Genomic DNA, 18,581 nt, shown 5'->3' with positions numbered 1-18,581 from the left:
CCTTCCCAGTGCAGAGGCAGCTGGGCATCGTCCAGCCAGGGCTCCAGCCAGTCTGGTGCCCAGCTCCTTGGGCTCATCACCCATCTGGAAGCATGGCTCAGCAGAGCAGACTGGGACAGTGAGGTCTGGATTTGGCTTCTCCCTCCCATCAGCTTGGTCCTGGAGGAACACAGGTGGTGACAGAGCTGCTCAGCCAGGCTACAGGGAGCAGGAGGCTGCTGGAAAGCTCCCATTGCAGCCAGATCCTCCATGGATCTCCCTGTGCCCAGAAGAGAGATCACTGATGCCAGCCCAGGCATAGACCCACAGAGAGCTGGGACTGCCATGCCCTGCTCTGGGGAAGGCCCTGAGGAGCTCCCTGGCCAGCAGTGAGGAGCAGAAGCACCAGGGCCCAGCTTTGCTGCATTTCCACTCCTTACCATTCAGCACCCAGAGCCTTACACAGTGTTTGTGTGGGAGTTGAGCCACTGTCCTCAGCAGAGCTGGGCAAGAACCAAAGGCTGGCTGCTGTCCCAAGAGCTGGCAGCACTCCCCAGATAAGCCACCCTGGCTTTGCCAAGGGAATCATTCCCCACCTCACCTGCCTGGAGCAAACAGGATGGCTCTTCTTGGGGAAACCCATGAGCTGGGCTCCCTGCTGAGGCCAGGCTGGGCATGGTGGGGTCTGTGGGACCTCTGAGGAGGATCTTCTCCAAACACACTGCAGGATAAAAGCCACAGAGAGGGAGGCCTGTGCCCCCAGCCTTCCTCTATCCCTGGTTTTGGTTAACTAACCCCCTCTCGTGTGGTTTGTCAGCAAAGCACCCACAGTCCTGCTGGGTGCACTCACAGGGGTTCTGTGGGGAGCTAAGGGGGCTGCTCCTGGCAGCATCACTGGGATTCAGAAGTTTAGTAACTCCCTGGGAATGCACTTTTGTTTCTCTCCTACACAGGATTCATGGCTGGTACCCACAGCCCCAGCCAGTGCCCCCTCTCTGCACAGTGCCTGCTCAGCCTCTCTTTGCCCATCAGCATCAATAATTCACCATATGTAGCTTCATCAATAATAAACATGCATCAAGCTGCCAGCCAGGGCAGGCAGAGCCCTCCCCAGTACCCCCCAGCCCTTTTCCACACCACTGGGATGATGTTGGGCTTTGGTTGTGGCACCCACATACCCGGTGCCACCAGCCTTTCCTACGTCCTGTCTGCCTTTGCATGGGTCTGGCTCCACTCTCAGCTGGGGTCAGTGGTCCTGGCCTCCACAACCCTCTCCCAAAGCCACCTGAGCACATCTGGAAGAGCAGACATCAAGGAGTGAGCCTTGGGGACAGCAAGGACAGTGCCACATCCCCCCCACAGCCTGTGTGGTGCCAGCTGGGGACGTGGGGAGGGGGTTTTCCACCCTCTAAGCAGGTGCTAGGTCACTGCCTCCCCCCACAATGTCCTTTTGGCATATTCTTTTCAGGTTTGGTTTGCAGAGTGCCTTTAATTAAACCCTTCACCTCCTGTCCCTCTCACTCTTTGCAGTGGTGGTTTGGATTAGTGGCACATCCATATCTTTAATTGGTATAAATAATGCATTTTCATAGCTGAATCTTTCCTCAGCTCCAGAGCTGGTGCCAGAAATAGCATTTTCATTTCAAACAGGCTTTCCTTTGCTGTTCCTTCCCTTGACCAGAGCAAATCCCTTCCCAGGGGCCTGCAGCTGTGTGCCAGGGCCTGCATGCCAGGTTGAGTTCCTCTCTGCTGGGACAGTGTCCGTGGCAATGACATGGCCAGGGAGTGCTGGGTCCATGTTTGATCTGGGACAGAAGCCCGTTGGCAAGAGGCTGAGGAGGGCTGTGCATTTGGGGAGCAGCACCCTCAGAGGCACGTTCTGCCCTCACTCCTGCCACTGGGGCTGGCAGCAAAGCCAAGGGGGACAGGGCTGTCCCTGATCCCCTGTGCCACAGTCAGGACCCCCAACAGGTCACTGCTGGGTGCCAGAATTGGTGACTAACCCCTTCCTTCTCCTGTCCCCTCCCTCTTGCCTCACTGCAGGGAGCATAATGCTGACCAGCATCACCGATGGGCTCCTGTGCTGCCTGATGGGCAAGACGACGAATGCCGTGGGGCCGCTGGACAGCGTTGAGTCCAGCAACGGCTACAGCTTCATGGAGGTGAAACCAGGGAGGATCCTGAGGGTCAGGCACAGCGCTCCCAACCACCCAGCCCTCGAGGGGCCTGAGGAGAGCCAGCCCAGCGGGGCAGAGAGGGGCACGGTGCACTGCAAGCGCAAGATCACCGTGTACCGCAACGGGCAGCTGGTGATCGAGAACTTGGGCGACGCCGTCCGCTCTGAGATCCTGCACTGCCAGAACAGCTCTGGGGAACCCAACAGCACCGTGGAGCTGGAGCTGTCTGACGTGGCTGGCCAAGCTCCTGCCCAGGGCCCCGCTGGCACGGCGGGCTGCGGCACACGGGAAGCAGCCGCTGCCCCCGGCAAGCGCCGGAAGCGTAAACCCAAGAAAGTCATCAACATCGACTGCAAGAAGCAGATCACGAGCTGCAAAGGGACGCACGGCGACGTCGTCCTCTTCTTCATCCACGGCGTGGGTGGCTCGTTGGACATCTGGAAGGAGCAGCTGGACTTCTTTAGCAAGTTGGGCTATGAAGTGGTGGCTCCTGACCTGGCCGGCCACGGCTGCAGCTCGGCTCCCCAGATCGCCGCCGCGTACACCTTCTATGCGCTGGCAGAGGACATGAGGGCGATCTTCAAGCGCTATGCCAAGAAGAGGAACATCTTGATAGGACACTCCTATGGGTAAGGGATCAGGAGGGATCCATCAACCCCCTCCCCTGCCCCATCATCTCCTTGGCAGCAGGTGCCCAACTAATCCTGAGAAGCAGAGGTGTGTGGGGTTTCCTGCTCCGGGTTTATCCCTCAGCTCTGATCTTCTACATCCTCTTGGTGTGTGCCTCTGGGTTCAGCTAATCCCAGAGCCTGTCCTCCAGCAGGGAATCTGGCAGAGCACAGCCTATAAATAGAGTAAACCCAAGAAAGTCCAATTAGATGGAGACTAAGCAGTGCAGAGAGCAGGGCTGGGGGGAGAGGCAGCTGAGCTCTGAGCTGGGCAGGATTAGATCGGAAGGACAAGGCTGGTTCCGGCTGGTGGGCACACAGGTGGGTCCTAGCACCCTGCTTTCACCTGCACAGGGGTGGAACCCCAAGCTTGGCCCTTCTGCTTGGGCTTTGCAAGGTTTGACTGAGGTCGCTCTGCCCCAGAAAGGGTCAAACGAGGGGCTGTTGCTTGGGCTGTGGATCTCTGGATCTGCACCCTGTGGTGCCACGGGGTCCAAGCACGGCTCCCACGCTCGGCTCTCCCTGCAGGGTGTCCTTCTGCACCTTCCTGGCCCACGAGTACCCAGACCTGGTCCATAAGGTGATCATGATTAATGGAGGGGGCCCAACAGCGCTGGAGCCCAGCCTCTGCTCCATCTTCAACATGCCCACCTGCGTGCTGCACTGCCTGTCCCCGTGCCTGGCCTGGAGCTTCCTCAAGTGAGTGGCCATCCCTGCACCATGGCACTGGGGAGGGTGGTCCCTAACTTCCAGCCACCACAGGCAGGGCCACTGTGTCCTGCCAGCAGCATCCCCCACGCTCCCATCCCCTGGATGCTGAGGCACTGCATTGGGTAACCCTCTGCCCGGGCTGGCTCCATCCCACAGGGCTGGCTTCGCTCGCCAGGGTGCCAAAGAGAAGCAGCTGCTGAAGGAAGGCAACGCCTTCAATGTCTCCTCCTTCGTGCTGCGTGCCATGATGAGTGGGCAGTACTGGCCTGAGGGTGATGAGGTTTACCACGCAGAGCTGGCTGTGCCCGTGCTCCTGGTCCACGGCATGCACGACAAGTTCGTCCCGGTGGAGGAGGACCAGAGAATGGCTGAGGTGTGGAGCTGGAGGGCTGAGGGTTTGGTGAGAGCTGGGGTGTGCCTGCCAGCCTGGCAGCACCACGGGCATGGGGCTCATCCCAGCACTGACACTTGTCACTGTCTCCCTCCAGATCCTGCTGATTGCCTTCCTGAAGGTGATCGACGAGGGCAGCCACATGGTGATGATGGAGTGTCCCGAGACGGTGAACACGCTGCTCCACGAGTTCATCCTGTGGGAGCCCGAGACACCAGCTGAGGACAGGCAAGGGGAGAAGAAATAAAGCAGCAGGAGGCAGTGACCAGGCTGCTCCCAAGGGAGAGATGTTTTGGAGTGAAGAGAGGTTTATGAGAGCGGAGGGGAGCGGCAGAGGCTGCCCTCACCAGCACCTCAGCCCGTTTTCTTCCCCAGCCGCAGGGGAGGCTGGTGGTGGAGTGCAGAGGCCCCCCCCTCCCAGGCAGGGGTGTGTGGGGCTGGCAGCAGGAACAGGGCAGACCTGGTCCTTGTCCCCTTGGGGACAGCACAGCAGCCACTGGAGTGTCTTCATCCTGTTTCTTTGTAGTATTATTTTCCTCACACAGCGACCCGCCGGGGACAGAGAGGAGGCAGCTGTGGGGAGACTGCTCCCACTGCAGCAAAGCAGGAAGAGCTTGGAGAGGTTCGTCCAGGGAGAGCACATCAGCTCCAGCACCCTCCCAACCAGGCCAGAGGAGCTGAGTTGGGATTGCTTTAAAGGCAAGTCGAAGGCTCCTTGCCCTCAGCAGCAGGATTTGCTTCTCTGAGCCCTCCATGGGGCTGGGAGGACGGGGCCACCGTTATTGCCAGCAGCCGTGCCCGTGGCGTCCAGCAGCTCCTGCAAGGGTCTGTCCCTGCACAGCTTGTCCCTGCCAGGCAGGGAATGAGGATGAGGAGGTGACCTGCTCCTGTGGGCATGACCAGGACTGTCAGCTCCCCCGCCATGGTGGGACTGGCACGGCTGTGGTGCGGAGGACAACGCCAAAGCCCAGCTCTCCCACGGTCCCCAGGGCCACCATCTGTGCAGCCACATCCCCAACCATCGCTTTAGGTACCACAGCACTGGCTTCTGCAGAACCCTCTCTGCTTCTTCCCTCCTGCTGCTCCATCCTTGGGGTGCTCAGAGCCGTCACCACCACGCAGCGACTCCCGCAGCAGCCGCTCCGCTCGTCCTTCCCGGCTTCCAGCTCCTCCAGGACCCAGCAACCACTCCTGGAGCACATCCCTGCCAGGATCACACCCATTTCTCATGCACTGGGGGACCAGCAATGCACCATCCCATTGCCACTGTGGCTGTCCCTACCTGTGAGTCCTGTACAGATCCAGAGTCTCGGAGCACCCCAGGAGTGACAATCACCCGACCCCAACGGGGAGCAGCTCACCCACCGACACTGCTCTGCACATACCCCCTCACCTCCTCCCCTCTGTGCTTTGCATCCTGCTGCTGGAGCCAGGCAGGACTAAGAGGTACAAGAAAAGTGTCAAGTGGGGACCTGGCCATGAGGTCTGGGGGCTCCTGGCTTGGGTTGGGAGCCCAAGGGAGCTGGGAGGATGCTGTGCCCGTGGGATGGCTCCAAAGAGCAGAGCCACTCCCTGCTTTGCTTCCCTTTTATTTCCCATCTAAACCAAAGAAATAACCAGTCCCAAGGAAACCTCACCCCTGGCCCACGTCCCACACAGTCCCCCTGGCCCCCAGCAGGGCTGGCACCACCAGCTTGGCTCAAGGGGCTCTTGGCTGGGCAAGGCTGCTCCAACCAGAGCTGGCCCCCCACCTGCAACACTCCTTCCCTGAGGTGAGCCACCCTTCTTCCCCAAACTGAACGATGTAGAAGAGGAAGGGTCCTGTGTGATGAGTGGCAGAGCTGCCCCTGTGCCAGGCCTGTCCCTGCCCACCCTGTCTCATAATGAGAATCTTAACCACCCCGTGTTCAGATCATTCCCTTCCCCTTTAACACCCCTCCCACCTCCCACGAGCCAGGGGAGACCTCACAACAAGAGTCCCCACAAATACCCCCTAAACACAGCTCTGCCCCTCCTCCAGCCAGCTCCAGGTGCCCATCCCTGCCTGGCTGTGGGCTACAGCTCTTCCCCCTCTGTTTGCCACGGAGTCTGTGCCGCTTGTACCCCCCCAGTGCTTGTGCTAAGGCCGAGGTGCCCCGCGCCATACCCCGCCGAGCCCCGCGCCGCCTCCCTGCCACGTCCCACCGCAGTAAAGCCGTGTGGTGTGTTCTCAGCTTGTGTCCCGACTCCAGCCATGGGCAACACTCTGGGTACAGGGTAGGGGAGGAGGGGAATGTCCCAGGAGCGTGGCACAGATCCTTTGCACTCGGGATTTGGGAGCAAAACCAGACAGGGGAGGTGGAGTTGGGATTTATTCATCACCCAAGTAGAAAAATAGAGACATTCTCGCCATGGATCCCGATATAAAAGCCAGAGTGCAGCTGCCTCCTTGGCAAAGGGAGAGGAGAAGGGAGGGGTGGGCAGGGGGTACCCCCTCCCCAGCACCCCGGGGTGCTCAGCGCCCGCCCTGGATGTCTGCTGGCCGGAGCTGCCGCTCGCCCTCGGTCAGGAAGATGCACATGGCCCTGTGCAGCATGTGGACGCCCAGGCGCCGGCGTCGCTCCGCTGCCCACCTGGCTGCCACCCCATAGCACTGCCCCTGCCTCTGGTTGGTGATGGTCTGCAGCCCTGTGGGGATGGGGTCAGCACTCAGCCACAGCCTCTGCTCCCCATCAGCACCCACAGGAATGGGGTCAGCACCCACAGCTCCAGGCCCTGCTTCCCATCAGCACCCACAGCTCCATAGGGATAGAGTCAGCACCCATAGCCACAGGCCCTGCTCCCCATCAGCACCCACAGGGATGGCTTCAGCACCCACAGCCCCACAGGGATGGAGTTGGCACCCACGGCCCCAGGCCCTGCTCCCCAGTGGCACCCACAGCTCCATGGGGGCAGAGTTGACACCCACAGCCCCACAGGGAGGGGTCAGCTCCCACATGGGGTAGGAGAGGGGGATGCAAGGAGTTGAAGCAGTGGCAGAAGTGATGCCAGGAGCCATGGCAGGGGCATCCTCAGCCTCCCCTCAGCCCCACTCACCCAGAGCCTCCACCAGGCAGCTCTCCCTGGTGTAGGCCTCTGCTGCCAGGCTGCTCTGGAAGCACTGCACCAACACCACGCCGTGCCCGCTCACCCAGATCTCCAGGATGCGCCGCACCTTGGGGCAGCCCTGCAGGACACTGGCACTTCACCACGGCCCCCAGTGCCCATGCCCACCACCACAGATCCCAGCCCCTTGGTGCAGCTCCCTGTGCCCAACGCCATGGCCCCCAGCCCCTTGGTGCAGCCCCCATGCCCATCACCACAGATCCCAGCCCCTTGGTGCAGCCCCCATGCCCACCCTACCCTCTGCGTCCCGGCACGGTGCTGGCTCAGTGCCTGGGTGAGGTGGCAGTAGGGACGGCCACATGTCCCCTTGCCCACGTAGAAGATGCTTTTGACAAAGGTCCTGAAGCACTTGGCTGGGCTCAAGCGGTGGGAGCGGAGAGGCAGGTTCTGAGTGGTCCTGGGGGAGCAAACCCTCAGCTTTGGGGCTTGAAGGACCTTTGGGGCTTGGTGCCCTCCCTCACATGGCACACATGGGGCAGTGGTGTGGCCCTACCTGGGGTCAAGGAGGAGGTAGATGAAGCTGGACTTGGCCAATCCTTCCCTCCAGCAGCGGCTCGGGTCAGGGCGGTCAAACTGCTGGGCCAGTGCCAGCTCGTCCTGGGCACAGTCAGGGATGCAGCCAGTGCGCAGCGCGGTCACCAGCTCGGGGCTGTGTCCTGGGGCAGCCCCATGGCACCATCAACCCCATGGCACGAGGGAGCACCATCAGCCCCATGACACTGTCAGCCCCATGGCATCATCAGCCCCGTGGCACCAGGGAGCACCGGCAGCCCCATGACACTGTCAGCCCCATGGCACCAGGGAGCACCATCAGCCCCATGGCACCAGAGAGCACCATCAGCCCCATGACAACATCAGCCCCATGGCACCAGGGAGCACCATCAGCCCCATGGCACTAGGGAGCACCATCAGCCCCGTGGCACTGTCAGCCCTGTGCCAGCACCACAGGGCACAGCCAGCCAGGCCTGGGGCAAGGGGAGGGGGATCCCCAGCACTCACCTGCCCTCCTGGGCCGGGAGCCCCTCTCCAGCTCCTGCAGCCGCCGCTGGTACAGCCGCCGCGTGAGCTCCGTGACGGGCCCCGGCTCGTGCCCCAGCGCCCGCAGCCGCCGCCGCAGCCCTTCATCAGAGAGGGGCCGTGCTGGCACTGAGCATGCCCACCCAGCCTGGAGCCTGGCATCCTCAGGGCTGCTGGTGGCCTCTGTGCCAGGGCTGTGCTGCTCAAAGGGCAGCTGTCCCTGCTGCTCGTCCTCAAGATGCTCCTGGGGGCAGCGGGTGCTGTGGGCGGCAGGTGAGAATGGCACAGCCGGGCTCCCCGGCTCCACCGCGGTGCTGCCTGGTGGCTGTGGGGCCTGGAGGTGGCTGAAGCTTCCCTGGGGCCAGTTGGGCTGGTGTGTCCCCAAGGACAAGGGGTTCTGCCACTCAGAGCCACCCTCCAGTGCCCTGAGGCTGACAGTGGCATGGGGGGAAGCCCAAGTGTCTGATGGGGAGTCGTGGGGGTGGCCGTGGTCCCCAGGGACCAGCAGCACCGTGGGGCTGGAGCCAGGGGAGCTGCTGGTCCCTGGGGTCAGGCTGGCTTGGCTGGGGACCCTGGGGAGGATTTCGGTGTCATCCAAAGAGCCTGTCCCTTCTGTGTCCCTGCTGGACACATCCTCACCCTGTGAGGTGGTGCAGGGCCCCAAGGGGATGGGGGGATCCCTGGGGACACCCCGGGGTGCTCTGAGCCTGGGGGGCCTCCTGGGCATCTCCAGCGTGTCCTTGCCGAAGAGGGAGGAGGAAGAGGAGGTGCTGAGCCGTGCTGCAGAGGCCTGGAGGCGGCTCTTGGACCTGGGGGTGACGTGGCAGTAGCTGAGGGGCTCCTGGTCCCAGGAGGTGAGACGGGTCGGGCTGCAAAAGGGCCCTGGGGTGTGTGGGGAGGAGCTCTGGAGGCTGCACCCCTGGAGCTGGACAAGCAGCTCCCCTACATCCCCCATGTCTGAGCCATCCTCACACCAAGGGGCTGCCCTCAAGCCCCCCCCCAAATCCTCACCCTGTACCTGCTTTGCATTTGAGGGGCTGGCAGGGGGCAGCTCCTGGGGGGCAGCTCCAGCTGGGATGGGGGCTTTGCCCAGCCCCCCAGCTGCCTCCAGCCCCTCCCCAGCCTCGCTGGGCTCCAGGGTCTCCACGGCGCTGAGGAAGCGCTCGCTGTCACCGCTGCTGTCACAGCCCACCCCCAGCCCCAGCCCATCGTGGAGCAGGGGAGCCCTGTGCCCTGCCCCCTGTGCCCCCAGGACCCTGCTGCAACCCTGGGGCTGAGGACAGCTCGGGGACCCCCCAAGACCAAGCCTCTGTGGAGGAGAGGGGCTGGGGCTGTTTGCTGGGAGAGGGCAGGGGGGAACCCCCATCCTTCTGCCCACAGCTTGGCTCTGGGCTCCCTCCCAGAGCTCATCCCCATCCCAGAGCAGTGTGCTGGAGGCAAGGGGCTGCGGGGGCAGAGCTGGGGCCCCGGGGTCTGCATGGGGCCACGGAGCAAGGGGGGGGATGGAAAGGGATGTGGGTTCTGGGGGACAGCCCCGCCAGAGCTGGGGCTCCCCCATACCGCAGCCCCCCGCCGGCTCCAGGAGCTGGGACCGGCGGGTGCTGCTCAGGGGCTCGGCGTCAGGGAGCCCGGAGGAAACGCTGCCGTCGGTGCCATCCTCGGTCAGGAAGGACAGGGAGTGCCGGCCCCCTCCCGGCTCTGGGGGCAGAGACAAGAGTCGGTGTCCGACCCAAACTGGGGGGGAGCTCCTCGCCGCCCCCAACACCCACCCTGGCCTCACCCTCTGCGGGGGGCCAGCCCCGGGCACGCTGGGGGTCCCGCGGGGTCTGCTCCAGCGCCTGCCCGATGGCTCGGGTCCCATCCTGTGGGGAGGGGACATCGCTGTCACCGCTGCCAGGGCCACCACGACGGGGGGGACATACAGCATCGCCAGCGCCACCACGGGACATGACACGGCCCGTCCACGGCCAGGCAGGCACCTGCTGCTCACTCCCCATCCCTCCCCGCGACGAGGGTCCCAGCACACACACAGGGGCTGTCCCCGTCCCCAGGGCTGCCCCCACTGACCTGCTCCCGGAGCTCGGGGTCCCCCCGTTTCCACAGCAGCAGCTTCAGGCACCTGCGGCACCCCCGGGACGCGGCCACATGCAGCGGCGTCAGCTCCTCGGCGGCCCTGCAGCAGGAGCAGGGCTGCAGCCCGAGTCGCTCAGGGGTCCAGGTCCGGGGGGGGGTAAAACTGTCCCGTCGAGGTCACTCGGGTGCCACCAGCCCCCCGTGGCGTGGAGAATCCCCCCAAAAACACCCTCCCCGCCCCCCCCGAGCGGCAGCACACGCCTGGCCCCCAGCGCACGCCCGCGGCCGGGGGGGTAACGCCGGTGTCGGACCGCTGCCGGTGTCCCCCCGGTGCCGGTGACCCCTCGTGTCCCCCCCGGTGTCCCCCTTACGGCTCGTGCGGGCGCGCGCCGCTCATCCCGCCCCGCGCACGCGCCGCCGTTCGAAGCCCCCGCGCGCCCCACGGCCGCCGCTCATTGGCTGGCGCGGCGACCAATAGGAGCGCTGAGCGCCGGCCACGCCCACCACGGATGCAACGGCGCCTCCAGTCACGCCAGCGCCCCCCAGCGGCGCAACCGGGTAATGACCGTACTGCTGCTCCCAGTGACCGCCCCAGTGCGCCCAGTGACCGCCCCAGGGCACCCAGTGACCGCCCCAGTGCTCCCAGTGACCGCCCCAGTGCGCCCAGTGCTCCCAGTGACCGCCCCAGGGCACCCAGTGACCGCGCCGGTGCTCCCAGTGACCGCCCCAGTGCGCCCAGTGCTCCCAGTGACCGCCCCAGTGCGCCCAGTGCTCCCAGTGACTGCCTCAGGGCTCCCAGTGACCGCCCCGGGGCTCCCAGGGACCACCCCAGTGCTCCCAGTGACCACTCCAATGCTCCCAGTAACCGCCCCAGGGCTCCCAGGGACCACCCTAGGGCTCCCAGTGACCACCCGAGTGATCCCAGTAACTGCCCCAGTGCTCCCAGTGACCACCCCAGTGCGCCCAGTGCTCCCAGTGACCGCCCCAGGGCTCTCACTCACTGCCCAGGTGCTCCCAGTGACCACTCCAGTGCTCCCAGTAACCGCCCCAGTGCTCCCAGTGACCACCCCACTGTTCCCAGTGTCCACCCCACTGTTCCCAGTGTCCACCCCAGTGCTCCCAGTGCCGTCCCAGTGCTCCCAGTAACCGCCCCAGGGCTCTCAGTCACTGCCCATGTGCTCCCAGTAACCACCCAAGTGCTCCCAGTGTCCACCCCAGTGCTCCCAGTGACCACCCCAGTGCTCCACATAACTGCCCCAGTGCTCCCAGTGACCACCCCAGGACTCCCAGTGAACACTCCAGGGCTCCCAGTGCTCCCAGTAACTGCCCCAGTGCTCCCAGTGACCATCCCAGGGCTCCCAGTGTTCCTAGTAACTGCCCCACTGCTCTCAGAGACTGCCCCAAGGCTCCTAGTGACCACCCCAGGACTCCCAGTGAACACTCCAGGGCTCCCAGTGTTCCTAGTGACCACCCCAGTGCTCCCAGTGATCGCAGCAGTGCCTCCCACTAACCTGCACCCAGCTCCACCCAGCACCTCCCAGCAACCTGCACCAGTGTGCCCCCCTCACTCTGCCCCACAGTGGCAGGGGAGTCACTGGGGCTCTTCCCACCCAGGTCACAGACCCCCACCCCCACAGTGGGGTTGCACAGGGGGAGGTGAACACAGAGACCACAGTACCAGAGGGTCTGATCCCACCCCTCACCCCCACTCCCACAGCACCACCACAACACCCGCTCATGAAACCATTTCTCTTCAGCCTTCCCCAAGTCCCACCCCATGGGCACCCTCAAGCAGCCCCCCTCAGCTCCCCTTGGGCCCGGGGGTGGGCTCAGACAGTGGCCTCAGCCTCGGGGGGCTCGTCCTCGCCCAGCAGGGCGTAGGCAGCGTGGCTCTGGAACGGCCTCTGCAGGGGGTGTGCCAGCAGCTTGGCCATGCAGTTGTGCAGCTCCAGTGCCGGCCCTGTCAGAGCCACCTCGTACTTGTAGTTGGTGCCTTTGGTGTCCAGGCTGCTGAAGAAGGTGTACATCTCCTAGGGAAGGGGGTACAGGGGGTGGGTAGGGTGGGTAAAAAGGGTGGGCAGCCCTGTGCATGATGTGGGGGGGGTCATAGAATCATAAAGTCACTGAATGGTGGGTGGGAAGGGTCCTGCAGAGCTCATCCAGCCACAGCCCCTGCTCAAGCAGCTTCCCCTGGCTCAGGGGCACAGGAACGTGTCCAGGTGGGGTTGGAAACCTCCTGAGAAGGAGCCTCCACACCCTCCCTGGGCAGCCTGGGCCAGGGCTCCCTCACCTCAGCACCAAAGGACTTGCTCCTCCTGTGCCAGTGGAACCAGAGAATCACACAATGGGGGAGGATTGGAAGGAACCTTTAGAGCTCCTCCAGCCCTAAAGCTGGTTCCTCATGGTCAGGGGGCACAGGAATATGTCCAGATGGGTTTGGGAACCTCCTAAAGAACGTCCCTGGGCAGCCTGGGCCAGGGCTCCCTCACTCAAACACTGAAACAGCTTTGCTTTATGCTTCAATGGAACTTCTTGTGCTCCAGCTCCATCCCATCACCCCTTGTCCTGGCACTGGGCACAACAGAAACAAGTGCTGCCCCAACCTCCTGACACCCACCAGTGAGATATTGGTCAGTATTCATGAGCTCCCCCCTCAGTCTCCTCTTCTCCAGACTGAACAGCCCCAGGTCCCACAGCCTTTCCTCACAAGGAAGATGCTCCAGTCCCCTCAGCATCTTGGTGTCCCTGCACTGGCCTCTCTCCAGCAGTTCCCTGTCCCTCTGGAGCTGGGGAGCCCAGAACTGGCCACAGGACTCCAGATGAGGCCTCACTGTGCACATTTTATAGAATCACAGGATGGTTTCAGCTGGCAGAGCCCTTTCAGCTCATGGGGTGCAGCCTCTGGCCCAGCCCCATCACCCACCAGCCCATTGCCCTCAGTGCAACACCCACCCAGCTCTGAAACCCCTCCAGGGATGGTGACACCTCCCTGGGCAGCTGCTCCAATGCCTGACAGCCCTGGCAGCAAAGCAATTCCTCCTCACATCCAGCCTCAACCTCCCCTGGTGACACTTGAGGCTGTTTCCTCTTGTTCTGTTGCTTGTTCCCAGGGAGAACAGACCCATCCCACCTCACTGCAGCTTCCTTGCAGGTAGTTGTAGAGTGAGGAGGTCTCCCCTGAGCCTTCTGTTCTCCAGGCTCAACAGCCCCAGATCCCTCAGCCCTTCCTCAGCTGAGACAGGCTCCAAATCCTTTCCCAGCTTGGCAGCCCAGCCCTGGATCCTCTCCAGCACCTCCATGTCCTTCTTGTACAGAGGGGCCCAAAACTGGACATAAAGACATTTACCTTCCAGCTTGTCTCGTCATCCTTCTCCTCCAGCCCGTTGTGGATGTAAACCACGTCGAAGAAGAAGTAAGGGCACTGCAGCATCTTCTGTGAGATGAGAAGGGCAGTTGTAGAACTGTTACAGTCGTGCCCAGGGGGGCAAGAAGGCCAAGGGCAGCCTGTCTGGGATCAGCAGTGGGGTGGCAGCAGGAGCAGGGCAGGGATTGTCCCCTGTGCTGGGCCCTGGGGAGGCTGCAGCTCCAGGGCTGTGTCAGTGCTGGGCCCCTCACTCACTGCCACAGGGACACTGAGGGGCTGCAGCTCCAGGGCTGTGTCAGTGCTGGGCCCCTCACTCACTGCCACAGGGACACTGAGGGGCTGCAGCGTGGCCAGAGCCAGGCACAGAGCTGGGGAAGGGGCTGGAGCACAAGGGGCTGGGGAGGGGCTGAGGGAATGGGGGTGTTGAGCCTGGAGAAGAGGAGGCTGAGGGGACACAGCAGCACTCTCTGACACTCCCTGACAGGAGGCTGCAGGGAGCTGGGGGTCAGGCTCTGCTCCTGAGTGATAGGACAAGGGGAAATGGGCTGCAGTTGCCCCAGGGGAGGTTGAGGCTGGAGCTGAGGCAGAACTGTTTCCCTGAGAGGGGTGTCAGCCCCTGTGCCAGGCTGCCCAGGGAACTGGGGCAGTGCCCAGCCCTGGAGGGATCCCAAAGCCCTGGAGCTGAGGTGCTGAGGCTGTGGGTCAGTGCTGGGCTGGGCAGGGTGAGGGCAGGGCTGGGACTGCAGCAGCTTCAGGGGCTTTTCAACCCAAATGATTCTGTGGTTCTAAGGTGGTCACAGCATCAGGACGGACTCAAGATCCCCTGAGCTCACGTGGGGACAGGGGGGGAACACTGGGGGACACGAGGGGGGTCTCACCTTCATCTGCTCTGACATGGAGAACTGGGGCTGGCAGCCTGGGCGGCCGAACACCAGGATGGTTCTGACCACGTAGGGCGGTGGGATGGTCTGCACGTTGTCTGTCACTGGCAGCTCGATCTTCTGCTGTCTGCACCAGGGCACACACAAAGGCAGCTCAGGGATACCCCACTCCCCACCCCACAACCCCCTCTCAGGGACCACCTCATTAAAACCCACTGTGCTGGGCCTGGGACAGCAGCACTGACCCCCCCAGGAGCCCTTTGGGTTAAAGGCTCGTGGTGTTTTTAGAGCTAAGCTGGAAATTAGTAGCCAGATGGTAGCCCCTGCCCCCTCCCCTCCAGCCATACTCACATCAGGTTGAAGAGTCCTTCCAGATCTGCAGCTCCAGGTAAGGACTGAACCAAACACCCCTGGGGAACATCCCTCCCGCTCCCAGACCCGGCAGCCAGGCTGACACCAGGGCACCCAGAGAGCTCCCACTGAGGGGACACCCCAGAGTGGGGAGAAAACACCACTCAATGGGTCTGGAGATAAACTGGACCTGGCTGGGGTCACTCAGGAGGCTGGTTTGACCCTCCAAGCCCAGATGCCATCAGCACCCTGTGCCACAGCCCCCTTGGCTGTGCCAGGGACACCGGTGTGGTCACAGGGCTGCTGCCCTCAGCCTGGAGGGGCCCCAAGGGACCCCATTTGCACCCAAGGGACTCAGGGGGGGTCCCCCTGCCCCAGCCCCCCAGGCAGCAGGATACTGAATGACTTGCAGACGACGGTCTCCAGGTCGTAGAGGCAGCTGCAGACCTCGCGGGGGTCCGAGGTGAACCCTGAGAGCTGAGAGGGGTCAGGGTGAGGGGGTGTGGGGGGAGTCACTGGGGCTCTTCCCACTCACAGTGGGGCAGAGTGGGGGGACACACTGGGAGGTGCTGGGTGGAGCTGGTGCAGGTTAGTGAGAGGCACTGCTGCAATCACTGGGAGCCCTGGGGCAGTCACTGGGAGCACTGGGAGCCCTGGAGCAGTCACTGGGAGCACTGGGGCAGTCACTGGGAGCCCTGGAGCAGTCAGTGGGAGCACTGGGGCAGTCACTGGGAGCACTGGGGCAGTCACTAGGAGCCCTGTGGCAGTCACTGGGAGCACTGGGAGCCCTGTGGCAGTCACTGGGAGCCCTGGAGCAGTCACTGGGAGCACTGGGGCAGTCACTGGGAGCCCTGGAGCAGTCACTGGGGCAGTCACTGGCAGCACTGGGAGCCCTGGAGCAGTCACTGGGAGCACTGGGGCAGCCACTGGGAGCCCTGGAGCAGTCACTGGGAGCACTGGGGCAGTCACTGGGAGTACTGGGGCAGTCACTGGGAGCACTGGGAGCCCTGGGGCAGCCACTGGGAGCCCTGGAGCAGTCAGTGGGAGCACTGGGGCAGTCACTGGGAGCACTGGGGCAGTCACTAGGAGCCCTGTGGCAGTCACTGGGAGCACTGGGAGCCCTGGGGCAGCCACTGGGAGCCCTGGAGCAGTCAGTGGGAGCACTGGGGCAGTCACTGGGAGCACTGGGGCAGTCACTAGGAGCCCTGTGGCAGTCACTGGGAGCACTGGGAGCCCTGGGGCAGCCACTGGGAGCCCTGGAGCAGTCAGTGGGAGCACTGGGGCAGTCACTGGGAGCACTGGGGCAGTCACTAGGAGCCCTGTGGCAGTCACTGGGAGCACTGGGAACCCTGGGGCAGCCACTGGGAGCCCTGGAGCAGTCACTGGGAGCACTGGGGCAGTCACTGGGAGCACTGGGGCAGTCACTAGGAGCCCTGTGGCAGTCCCTGGGAGCCCTGTGGCAGTCCCTGGGAGCACTGGGAGCCCTGTGGCAGTGCCTGGTCCCCGTGGCCGCGCTCACCCACGTGGCATCGTTGTTGACCACCACCAGCGCGAACTCGTGGCTCTTGTCGATCTTGTGCTTCGTCCTCACGAACATCTCGATCATCTTCTGGGAGATGTTCAGCGCGTTGGTCTTGGAGCTGCCGCGGGGTTCCAGAGCTCAGCACCATCCTGTGCCCCCTCTCCCTGCCCCCCACAAGGGACACCCAGCGGGCAGCAGCCCCCCAACACTCACCCATTAAAGGACTCCAGTTTGGGCACAGCCATCTCCTCCGCCAGGTCCAGGCAGATGATCTGAAAGACCCAAGGGCTGAGCCTCTGTCCAAGCAGAGCCCCTCACCTTGGCTTCGAGGCCTCACCACCTTGTCCCCACAGACACCCACCACCTTCTCTGGGCAGTTGACCCGGGGTGTCTTGACCTGCACCTCGGCGTGGGGCGCGGGGCCGGGCCAGGCGGTGCCGTCGGGCACGGCGCTGCCCTGCGGGCTGTCGTCGGCGCTGGCCGCCTCGCCCTCGCCCTCGCTGCGGTTGCCCACGCTGGCCTGGGCGCTCAGGGCACGATCCTCAGCCCCCTCGGGGTTGGAGCGGGTCCTGGGCCGTGGCTCTGATGTCTTTTCCTCCTCTTCCTCGGCCGCGCTGCCCAGCTCCGACGTCTCCATCACGGCCCCGTGCTCCATGGTGCTGGGGGGTGATGCCATGGGGATGGCAGTGGCAGCACCCTTGCCCCCCTGTATCCCCCCTCTGCTCCCCAGACCCCCTGCTCACCCATCTCTCACCCCCTGGATCCCACATCCCACCCCCTGGATCCCCCCCTCACTCTGTGCACGCTCTGCCCCACACACCCCCCTACCCCAAGCAACCCCCTGCACCATCCACTCCCTGCTCCATGCACCCCCTGCCCACTCCCCACCCACCCAAATCTGCTCATCCCCTTCCTCATGCACCCCCTGCTCAGTGCACCCCCTGCCCCAAGCAGCCTCCCCTCCCAGCTCTGCACACCCTCTGCCTCATACACCCCCTGCTTCACACACCCCTTTCCCCACTGACACCCCCCCCCATCCCCTGCTCAATGCACCCCCAGCCCACATAACTACATAATTCCCTGGAGCCTCCCACACTCTGTGCATCCCCTGCCCCATGCACCCCCCCACTCTGTGCACCCCTTGCCCCATGCACACATGCCCCCTGCCCACACCCCCCCCACACACCATTACCTGATGCACCCCCTGCCCACATAACACCCTGGACACCCTCCCACCACTTCTGTCCACCCCCTGCTCAGTGCCTTCCATGCTCAAACACATGCCCTGTCCCACGCAGCCCCTTCCCCACCAGCCCCCCTGCCTCACACATCCCTCACCCATGCACCCCTCTCTCGGTGCACCCCCTGCAGCCCCTGACTCTGTGCACCCCCAGCTCTATGCACCCCCAGCTCTATGCACCCCCAGCTCCATGCATTCCCAACTCTATGCACCCCATCTCTATGCATCCCAGCCCTGTGCACCCCCATCTCTATGCACCCCATCTCTACACACCCCCAGCTCTATGTACCCCATCTCTATGCATCCCCAGCTCCATGCACCCCATTTCTATGCACTCCATTTCTATGCACTCCCAGCTCCATGCACCCCATCTCTATGCATCCCCAGCTCCATGCACCCCATTTCTATGCACCCCCAGCTCCATGCACCCCATCTCTATGCATCCCCAGCTCTATGGACCCCCAGCTCTACGGACCCCCCGCTCTATGCACCCCCAGCTCTACGTGCACCCCCAGCTCCATGCACCCCATTTCTATGCACCCCCAGCTCCATGCACCCCCCGCTCTATGTACCCCCCGCTATATGTACCCCCAGCTCTATGCACCCCCAGCTCTACGTGCACCTCCAGCTCCATGCACCCCATCTCTATGCACCCCCGCTCTGTGCACCCCCAGCCCTATGCACCCCGAGCTCTATGCACCCCCCCCGGTCTCCGGGACCCCTCGGCGCGCGCTCACCCGCAGCCGCTCGCGCGAGCCCCCGCGCGCTGCCGCCGCCGCCCGGAAGCGACACCGCGCGGGGGCCGATGGGAGCTGTAGTCCCGCGGGGGCCGATGGGAGTTGTAGTCAGGATGGGGGGGGGGGGGGTCCCGCCGGGCACACGTGGGGGAGGAATGGGCAGAAAGGACACCCCCAGCACCTTGCCCACCCAAACACACTCTGCACCGACCCCCAAACACCCATCTGCACCCCGCCATGTCACTCTGCACACCTGGTTGTGTCCCAGCACCCCCAAACCCCCCCCAGCACCCACCCACTGCCTCCCCTTCTCCCCTAAAACACCC

The 18,581-nt window shown here is 63.8% G+C and overlaps 3 protein-coding genes across 4 annotated transcripts; 1 reads left to right on the top strand and 2 right to left on the bottom strand.

Annotated features, from left to right (window-relative positions):
* Positions 1 to 2,018: 2,018 nt before the first annotated feature.
* On the top strand, positions 2,019 to 4,173 carry ABHD8 (abhydrolase domain containing 8). Its single transcript, XM_010209649.2, has 4 exons — positions 2,019 to 2,785; positions 3,353 to 3,523; positions 3,692 to 3,908; positions 4,024 to 4,173. The coding sequence occupies exons 1-4, from the start codon at positions 2,031 to 2,033 to the stop codon at positions 4,171 to 4,173; spliced, it is 1,293 nt and encodes a 430-aa protein (XP_010207951.2). The 5' UTR covers positions 2,019 to 2,030.
* A 2,087-nt stretch (positions 4,174 to 6,260) lies between these two features.
* On the bottom strand, positions 6,261 to 9,732 carry ANKLE1 (ankyrin repeat and LEM domain containing 1). 2 transcript variants are annotated; one of them, XM_062014803.1, is made up of 6 exons: positions 9,648 to 9,694; positions 8,070 to 8,896; positions 7,564 to 7,726; positions 7,308 to 7,467; positions 7,002 to 7,131; positions 6,261 to 6,593 (listed from the first exon to the last, which is right to left on the bottom strand). In XM_062014803.1, the coding sequence occupies exons 2-6, from the start codon at positions 8,812 to 8,814 to the stop codon at positions 6,421 to 6,423; spliced, it is 1,371 nt and encodes a 456-aa protein (XP_061870787.1). In that variant the 5' UTR covers positions 8,815 to 8,896; positions 9,648 to 9,694; the 3' UTR covers positions 6,261 to 6,420. The 2 variants fall into 2 exon arrangements, with proteins under 2 accessions (XP_061870787.1, XP_061870786.1); XM_062014802.1 differs by lacking the exons at positions 6,261 to 6,593; positions 7,002 to 7,131; positions 7,308 to 7,467 and having other exon boundaries at positions 7,657 to 7,850; positions 8,070 to 9,732.
* A 2,163-nt stretch (positions 9,733 to 11,895) lies between these two features.
* BABAM1 (BRISC and BRCA1 A complex member 1) lies at positions 11,896 to 18,305 on the bottom strand. Its single transcript, XM_062014984.1, has 9 exons — positions 18,256 to 18,305; positions 16,640 to 16,937; positions 16,492 to 16,550; positions 16,276 to 16,396; positions 15,155 to 15,233; positions 14,757 to 14,781; positions 14,403 to 14,532; positions 13,507 to 13,593; positions 11,896 to 12,190 (listed from the first exon to the last, which is right to left on the bottom strand). Exons 2-9 carry the CDS (start codon positions 16,931 to 16,933, stop codon positions 11,990 to 11,992), a joined length of 996 nt encoding a protein of 331 aa, XP_061870968.1. The 5' UTR covers positions 16,934 to 16,937; positions 18,256 to 18,305; the 3' UTR covers positions 11,896 to 11,989.
* Positions 18,306 to 18,581: the final 276 nt, after the last annotated feature.

The sequence above is a fragment of the Colius striatus genome, chromosome 25 (assembly GCF_028858725.1).
Source record: "Colius striatus isolate bColStr4 chromosome 25, bColStr4.1.hap1, whole genome shotgun sequence".
Lineage (NCBI taxonomy): Eukaryota > Metazoa > Chordata > Aves > Coliiformes > Coliidae > Colius > Colius striatus.
Note: the sequence above shows the minus strand (reverse complement) of the source record. Positions and strands in the feature narration are given on the sequence as shown.

Coding starts and splice junctions, on each gene's coding strand:
- ANKLE1 (XM_062014802.1), bottom strand. CDS start 9,645: ATGGGGGAGCCCCAGCTCTGGCGGGGCTGTCCCCCAGAACCCACATCC. Junction 7,851..8,069: donor CTCCCGGCCCAGGAGGGCAG/GTGAGTGCTGGG, acceptor TGGGGCTGACAG/TGTCATGGGGCTGCCGGTGC.
- ABHD8 (XM_010209649.2), top strand. CDS start 2,031: ATGCTGACCAGCATCACCGATGGGCTCCTGTGCTGCCTGATGGGCAAG. Junction 2,786..3,352: donor TTGATAGGACACTCCTATGG/GTAAGGGATCAG, acceptor CTCTCCCTGCAG/GGTGTCCTTCTGCACCTTCC. Junction 3,524..3,691: donor CTGGCCTGGAGCTTCCTCAA/GTGAGTGGCCAT, acceptor TCCATCCCACAG/GGCTGGCTTCGCTCGCCAGG.
- BABAM1 (XM_062014984.1), bottom strand. CDS start 16,933: ATGGAGCACGGGGCCGTGATGGAGACGTCGGAGCTGGGCAGCGCGGCC. Junction 16,397..16,491: donor AAACTGGAGTCCTTTAATGG/GTGAGTGTTGGG, acceptor ACCCCGCGGCAG/CTCCAAGACCAACGCGCTGA. Junction 12,191..13,506: donor ATGACGAGACAAGCTGGAAG/GTAAATGTCTTT, acceptor CCCCTTCCCTAG/GAGATGTACACCTTCTTCAG.